This window comes from Brassica napus, chromosome A4, assembly GCF_020379485.1.
Source record: "Brassica napus cultivar Da-Ae chromosome A4, Da-Ae, whole genome shotgun sequence".
NCBI classification, from domain to species: Eukaryota; Viridiplantae; Streptophyta; class Magnoliopsida; order Brassicales; family Brassicaceae; genus Brassica; species Brassica napus.
Genome location: NC_063437.1, coordinates 10897896 through 10906467, shown reverse-complemented (window position 1 = coordinate 10906467; position 8572 = coordinate 10897896). Strand labels below are relative to the sequence as shown.

Sequence of the window (8572 nt, the reverse complement as noted above, 5' to 3'; positions counted from 1 at the left end):
AAGAGAAAAGATTTGTTTACCTGCAGTTTGCGAAGGTGGTGGAGGAAAAGGGAAAAGATTTGTTTACCTGCAGTTTACGAAGCCCATACAAAATTATATGAGATCCTACGTGTATTAACCCAATTGTGCTATCCATCTCCGGTTTGGTTTCTTTTTTCAATTATAACGATAGAGACGAAGCCCAATAAATCAAAACGAACCCCTCTGGTATCCTACGTGTATTAACCAAATGTTTTGATTGGGAGAATATAATTGTCGACGTGGACAGCCTATAACAGGCATTAATCTCAAGCTTATAAGAGGTGTGTTCGACTATCAGGCTGTATCGTTTCACAAACAACTTCACGGCTACAAAACAGGCATTAATCTCAAGCTTATAAGAGGTATCACTTCATTTATGTGCGCCACTACCTGATTTTGTTGCTGATGAAAGTTTATAACTACGTTTCATTATGTCCTTTAGATATTTTCAAAAGCTTACATGTCGCTTGGTTTTAGGAGGGTGGCAACGATGGTCCAAAGATGACGTGGCTGGTATCAGCTCTCTCCCAGCCAAGGTGATCGTTGGTGATAGTGAAAAGAAGAAATAACCAGCTTCAGAAACAACTTCGGGTGGTGTCATCAATAAAAAACCTCAGGCCTCAGCATCTACCAAGTAGCCAAGCGCCACCTTGGTTCAAAGTTTGCAGTATCTGGCCGCATTAGTTGCTTTTATAATAATGCTTACGCATAAATGTGGTTTTTTCGTTTAAACTATCCAGCTATGTTTTTCAGACAGTTTATCTTCATTAGTGATTAACTCTGTTTTGGTACAATTGATTGATCATGTTAAACTGAAGAAAGGTCCTCTAAAACAGTTCACACATGAGATGGAACTGTTTCTATGGAACAAGGTATGCATGTTCGGCTCAACAAATGTTGTATTTTATCACTTTTAGTTTCCCTTTCTCTCTTTTATTCACAAAGTTAATTTCTTTTGTTGATTCTTTATATAGATACGGTAGAGTTATTCTCGGACTTTGTTTGTGAAAACCTTTCTTTTTGTATGTTTTCTGAACATTGAATTTTCAATGATGTGATAAAAATGTTTAAAAAAATATTACATGCGGCCTGATCCAAAATTATGGCATATAATATATTTTAAACACGATATATATTATTTTAAATGAATCTAATATCTTAATAAAAATAAAACATTTTAATAAAAAAAGTTATAGTAAATTTGCTACATAAAACAGATTAAATATAGAGAAATTCTCTCAAATAGCCTTTTTTAATTTTTTTGTCACAAAATAGACTTTAAAAAATAAAATAAAAACCAAAATAGTTTTTTTTTTTTTTTAAAAAATTTAATATTTTTTTATTTTTAAAAACTTGAAATCTCATTCCCTAGACCTCACTCCTTAACTCTAAACCCTAAATCATAAACCCAAAACCACATCCCTTAATGAAACATTTTGGTCAGTGTTGATCTTTAACAGCTATATTTGTTACAATAATATATGAAATTTCTCTTAATTATATACATAATAAAACCAATATAAAATCAGGTACATTAAAAATAAAACAATCACTAACTATATTCTGAAAACTAAAAAATAATATATATATATATATATATATATATATATATATATCTTAAAAAAATTTATCAGTTTGAATAAAATGTTTATTTGACAAGTATTTCAAATTTACATAGTAACTATCAATAATATATTTTTGAAGTATCTTGCTAATTATAAAAAACATTATAGTGAATGATTATTTTATTTTCATATTATCTAAGACTAATATGGATAAAATAAAATGTATAAGAGAAACTAAGAGTCTCAACAGATTCATAAACAAAAAAAATTAAAGGTAGAAATAATTTATAATCAATTTGTTGGATTCAACTAAATTTCGAGTAACTAAATATATTGTACTTACTGATTATAATAAAAAGAAAGAATAAACAATGATAAAATGTTAAATAATGACATATGTATCCTAATATTTTTAAAATAAAATATATCTTATCAGATATAATCTTTTTTCACCTAAAACTTTTTGAAAGACAAAAATTATTATCATACACATTTCTTCCAAATGCAAACTTAAAACACTAACTATAAAATCATACAAAAAATAATAACTTAAATTACATATAAAATATATCCCGCCCGTAGGACAGGCCAACCCTAGTAATGAATGAAAATTTGTTTGTATTTCAAAAAAAATCTAGTTACAAACATAAGTTTTTACCGACACAAAGTAACTAAATTAAAATTCAATTTTTGTTAGTTCCAGTTAAAATATTTTTCTTTAAAATGATTTTTTTGATATTGATATAAAAAAAGTTTTATAACACAATTTAAAAAAAGTTTTTATAAGAAATACTGTGTAACTTAGAGAGGGATCAGATTAAATGAAAATTGGAGCGCCCAATTGTCGTAAGAGGTTTGAGCGGAACGCTCTTCACGCATTAAAAAGCGAGAGATAAACCCAATCATCACTTCCCCTTTAAACCTGAAGGATCATGTCTTTAAAATAACGTACTTCTTCTCATTTTATAAGCTCACTCGTTATGACACTTCTCTCCACACAATCGATGTGGGATAAACATTGAAACATTAGTTTAATTCTCTCTCGCTTACCACTTTGTTTATAAGCTGAAAAGTCTCCGACTCGATGTAAGGTTTACAATATTACCTTCCGTCAAAGGCCACGAACACAAATTCAATTGTTTTCAGAACAAAGAGCTGAACTCAACACCTCGGTGTCCAGCCCAAATTTAAGAAATAGATTCATCTATCAGGAAACGTTTGAGCCTTTGAGGTCGATAGGTTACCACCACCTTAAAAGAAAGAGACTTGCCACTTGCTCTAAGGAATATGCAAATTCATATTATATTTGATTCAAGGTATTCATATAACACCTACCTTCATAAGATAGAATAAAGGTTACTAAGGTCTGATCGAGAGCAAACTCTTAAAAAAGAAGGCAAATTAACTTGATAACATCTAGATCGAACCTACGAAACTTGAAGTCATGCCCACACAGACAAAAAAAAACAAAAAGACCAGTCTTACACTGGATTAACTATAAGTTGGGTTACATTCTTCATCTTGTCAACGTCTATATATATAAGTTGTGGCTCAAGGCAATGACAATGTTGCACCTCTAGACTTTCTTTGAATCTTTTTGATTTTCTTAATGATGTCATCACCGAAACTCTCGCTTAAAGTCAGTTTCTTCATGGAAGCGCAATTCCTCAGAAAGTATATTGCTAATTTCATCTGGCTTGATATTTTTGTTGTGACTGGTGTCGCAAGCTCAGCATACTTGAGAGATGATAAGAAACATGGCGGCACATAGGAGAGTTTGATTGGCCATTCCTCTATATCAAACTCAAATTCCTGATAATTAGTATACCCCCAACCCAAACAGAGAGCTAGTCAAGTGTTATGGGGATATGAAAACTTTACATACAAGCAAATTATGTAAGTAAGACTCACTAGGACGAGTGTGTGTAGATTCGGGCTGCAACAAAAAAGGTTGGCAGCAATTCCCAAAAAGATTTAAGGAATGAAGCATCTATCGTGTAATTCATATTAATGCAAACACTTGGTCCTTGAATCTCAGCCTCCAGAACTCATAGATACAGAACCCTTGTGTAAATGACAAGACTGAGACAAAGCTAATGACAAAGGTATGTTTATTACAAGTGTATGTACAGACAACATATGGATGAAAATGAATACCAGCTTAAACTACAAAAGCTTATTGATCTAAAAGTTTCACTCTCTCTTATTTTTCTTCTTCTTCCTCGGACCAACTAGCTTCTTAAGCCCACTCCACCGACATGTATGCGTATTGGTTTTAAAGACGTATTTATCTTTAGAGACCTTAACGGCTCCATCACTCTGCTTTTTCCATTCTCTGCTGCTACTTTCACCTTCGTACTCCATGATCTGTAAGCCGCACTCAACAATCTTCAAAAGTTCTTCGTCGCAGCTGAATTCAAAGTGAATATCCGAGTCCACATCAACGCATCTGCGTTCTTTAAGCAGAGCCCCACGAAATACAAATAGGTGTTCTGTTAGGAGTGGAGAATCCAGATAGCAGTCAAGTTCACTGATGAGAACACCTTTGCTTCTTAGACGACAACCGATATAATAGCAGTACTTTGGAGGGTGTTGTAGGTGTGGTGAAAGCAGGATGCAAGCCCTGAAACTTGTGGAGGCAGAGAGAGTCCCCTTAGTGATGGTTACCAAGTTTCCTGTGGCTTTGTGAGTGAACTCTGCAGGGATTTCTTTACCAGGAAAATATACATATTTGTAAGCCCATCGTTGTACGATTGCTCTTCGTGCTTCTTCATCTAATTTCATACAGTTGATGAACCTCACTTCTCTGTTAGGATCGTGGAAAGAGGAAGCTAGTTTTATCTCACCTTCATCCGCCAACATCTGGACACCACACTCAATAATATGTTTGCAGTTGAATTCAAACCGAATTTCACTCGTAGTAGCGTCAAGTTCACAACATATGTGCTCTTTAAACAGGGCCCCAGAAAAGACTAACAGGTGTTCAGATAGAAGTGGATGATGATGAATCGGATTGCATTCAAGTTCATTGATGACAACACCTTTGCTTATTAGACGACAAACAATTCCTCTCCGGAATTTGGCTGCATCTGGAGAAATCAGGAGGCAAGCCTTAAATCTTGAGGAAGCAGAGAAAGTCCCTGAAGAGATGGTTATGGAGTTTCCTTTGGCTCTGTGGGTGAACTCTGGAGGGATTTCTTTGCCTGGTAAACATACACTCTTGTAATCACATTGTTGAATGATTACTCTTCTTGCTTCTTCCTCTAGTGATAAACAGTTGACCAAATTGATTCCTCTCACTGGGTTGTAGAAAAGGGAAGATACTCTTATCGCATCTTTTTCTGATTTAACACACTTGCAGTCGTCCAGAGTAATATAGTCAGATTTTGGTTTATAGAAGGAGAAACAGACGCTTTTGAGCGATACACAATCAGTTGCATCGAGACTCAAAAGCGAAGGCGGAAGACCCTGCAGTGACACCAGCTTTCTGCAGTTTTTTATGGCGAGATCCAGTAGATGCGGGAGACCTATGACGCAATCAGGAATCTTCTTTATATCACTGTTGCTTAGATCCAAATAACTTACACATTCTGGGACGTGTGTTAATCTTTTGAGGCTTTTGCTACCTATATAAAACCTGAAAAGACAAAGCCAGCTTTCAGCTACGGATGCAGGAACATCTTCTATCTTTGTGTTCCTTACATCAAGACGAATGATGTTCCTCGAGATATCTGGAAATGTTCTCAATCGCAAGCAACCATTCATCGTAACATACTCAAGAGATGCTAAATTGATGTTGGTGGGAATAATCCGTAGCTTTTCGCAGCCCCTCATGTTTAACTCAACCAACTTGTGTAGGTTCCTGATAGAGGAGGGAAGCTCCACCAGATTTGTGCAGTAAGTAAATGATACTGTTTCAAGATTTGTAGCCTCCGAAAGATTTGGGATTTCTTTCAACCAATAGGAATTGTCCAGATTTAACGTCTTGAGATTTGGAAGCAGCTACATGTATCAAACATAACAAATGAGAAAAACACATGAAACCGTCTCTTTTTTTTTGTAACACAAACACATGAAACCTTTTTTCAAGATTTCAAAAGAAAAATAACAGATACCAACCTGGATTCCTCCCCAGAGCTTCTCAAGATTGCTGAATTTCATACATAGCTCGACTAGAAATTGGGGCTGAAATGTTGGAGGAAGAATTTTTCCAGGGTATACATCCCAATGTAGTAACCTTAGATGAGGTAGATATTCCATGTCCCCTGCTATCCTCAATCCCCCAGAGCTATACATCTCTAAAAATGTAAGATTACGCATTCCTTCGAAAGCTCGTCCACTTATTGAGAACTCACCCATCATGAACATACCAAATGATATACCTATGACCGATCCAGTGCCCTAACAAACATTCCAAAAGAGGACTGGATCAAATTGTTATCATGATAGCAATAGATAGTACAATATAAAAAGGAACTTACCGTTTCTTTTGTTAGAACATCACGAATCTCTTCGGCCTCCACTAAAAACTGACGTTTCCCAGGCTCATCTGACTGCTCATGTACTACTTGTCTACCCAACTGTTGGAGTAAAGAGTGCATCTTACAATACATTATATCAAGTTGCACAAGAGATCTGATGGCTAGGGTCTTCAGCCCATTTTCGACATCCATATTACTATCAGCGAGCATGCTTGTCACACGATCAACTCTACCATTGTTGAAGATGCATGCGATGTGGAGAAACAGAGCTTGATCTTTCTTTGACAATCTGTCATATCCCACTCTTAATATGTCTTCGATTTTTCTATCAAGATTATTTTCGATCCTAGATAACTGAAGCTCCCACTCTTCCTTGCTCTCCCCACGTAATGATGAACCCACAACACAAAGACCTAATGGAAGATAACCACAAAGATATGCTACTCTATTTGCAACCTTTTCAAAATCATCTTGTACATATCTCTGTTTGAAAGCAGATAGACATAAGATCTCAAGAGCTTCTTTTTCAGATGGAAAACCCACATGGTAGACATCTTGAATTCCATGTGCTTTCAAAATCTTTTTGTCTTCTGTTGTAACAATGATCCTACTTCCTAAACCAAACCAAGAAAGTTCTCTAGCCAAAACATCTAGTTCCTCTAGATCATCTACATCATCAAGAATGATAAGCACTCTTTGATCATGTAGCCATTCTTTTACAGCACCTAGATGATGTACCCTCATATCATTTTGGTTCAAAACCTTAGACAGAAGTTGGCTTTGCAAACCTAACTTGGAATCATAATCATCAACACCCATTATGCTCTTATAACTACCCTTGAGGTTCCCCATAAAGCATGTAAGTCGAAAATCGCTCGAAAGGTGATTGAATAAAGCTCTAGCAATGGTGGACTTACCGATTCCCGCCGGACCCCAAATCCCAATCATCTTTGCTTCATCACACTCGAAGCATAACAAAGTGATCAGTTTTCTCAAGTGAGCTTGCAGTCCCACAATCTCCTCAAAGTCCCTTGATCGTGTAACATGCAGTTTGTTTGAAACATCCGTGGCAAACTTCTCCACCATGGCCGCTTCATCAGTCCTAACAAAAGAAAATTTCCAAGTTTATATAAACACTATTATTGAAGTATATTAAATTACAATTCATTAAAAGCTCAAAGAAACAACAAACCAGTTAAGAGAGTGCTCTCCAGCAATGTTTGCTACATATGCCAAAGCTTCCATCCATCTCTTCTTATCTTCCTCAGTTTTCTTTTCACATGTTTTCTTGAAGGCTATTCCAAAATCTCCAGTCTGTTTCCGTACATCGGACGGATCAACTTGGTAAAAGATGGTCATCACAATATGCTCTGAAACTCTTTTGCAGTTCAAGATTTCAACCAGTTCATCTAAACACCAGCTTGAAGAAGCATAATTCTTGGAGAGCAGAACAACCGAGACTCTGGATTCTCTAATGGCTTGTACAAGTTCAGGTCCAATCGTGTGGCCTCTCTCGATCTCATGATCTTTGAATGTCGTGATCCCTTTGCTTGCAAACTGATGGCGTAAATGACTGAGAAATCCTCTACGGACATCTGGACCGTGGAAACTCGGAAAGACATGGTATCTCTTGATGCAAGATGAAGAAGAAGAAGATGAAGCCATGAGAGAGAAAAGAGTAAATGAGAAGTTGAAGATAAGTAGCTATGAGATATGTATGGAGGAAGAAACAAGTTGCTTCTTTATGTACTTAAATGAGAAATTTAGATGGAAACTACAATGCATGTTTCCCAAAAAAGTCTTCGTGGAGGACCCCATTAGCGTTGGTTTCATTATGACTGTCAAGAACGAGACCATTGAATAGACAATGAGGGCTTCCTGCATTCTTGCTCAATTATGTTCCAAGTTCAGTGTTCTTTTGACCTGGTCACTGGATGTCATGAGTAACGTTGACTTTAAATTATCTTACCTTTGCAATCAGTTAAGCTTGTTTTGTTGATAGTAATTAGAACACTCTATTAAACAAAATTCAAAGCTCATAAGTTCATGGGTTTGCTACTTAACATTATAATGATTATTGATAATCAATCAATCTTTGCAATAACGAAAACATCATCAGTTCATGGGTTTGATTTTTGATGAACACAATGTGAGCTTAGTTAGATCTGTGGATAATCACTAAGATTGTCACCTCAAGCAACGTAGGGCTTTGTCTATTAAACCAAAATGACCTAGTGGAGGCTCTGTCTTCACTATTGACCAAAGTTGTCCACTTGGTTGCTGCGGCTACTCTCAGCTTCCTCTTGGGATATGTTTTTCGAGAAAGCGGTCCCTCAGTGGCGAAGTTGTAGAGTCACTCTTCCCATTGTATAATTCAGCAACATAGGACTTAACGTAAATTGCTATAGCTAATTCAAACATCAACATTCAGAAGATGAAACAATCTGTACAGAGTTAACTCAAACAACAAGATTGATGCAGTAATTTTCAGCTATTCAACTAACA

The 8572-nt window shown here is 35.9% G+C and overlaps 1 protein-coding gene, 1 long non-coding RNA gene and 1 other non-coding gene across 3 annotated transcripts; 1 reads left to right on the top strand and 2 right to left on the bottom strand.

Annotated features, from left to right (window-relative positions):
* Positions 1-299: 299 nt before the first annotated feature.
* LOC106419797 lies at positions 300-812 on the top strand. The gene is made up of 2 exons (XR_007339003.1): positions 300-383; positions 499-812. It is a non-coding gene; the product is annotated as an uncharacterized LOC106419797 (long non-coding RNA).
* Positions 813-2394: 1582 nt separating this feature from the next.
* LOC125608433 lies at positions 2395-2500 on the bottom strand. The gene has a single exon (XR_007339329.1). It is a non-coding gene; the product is annotated as a small nucleolar RNA Z279/snoR105/snoR108 (small nucleolar RNA).
* Positions 2501-3565: 1065 nt separating this feature from the next.
* On the bottom strand, positions 3566-7822 carry LOC125607950 (disease resistance protein RML1A-like). The gene is made up of 4 exons (XM_048777524.1): positions 7260-7822; positions 6068-7169; positions 5706-5987; positions 3566-5588 (listed from the first exon to the last, which is right to left on the bottom strand). The coding sequence occupies exons 1-4, from the start codon at positions 7730-7732 to the stop codon at positions 3780-3782; spliced, it is 3666 nt and encodes a 1221-aa protein (XP_048633481.1). The 5' UTR covers positions 7733-7822; the 3' UTR covers positions 3566-3779.
* Positions 7823-8572: the final 750 nt, after the last annotated feature.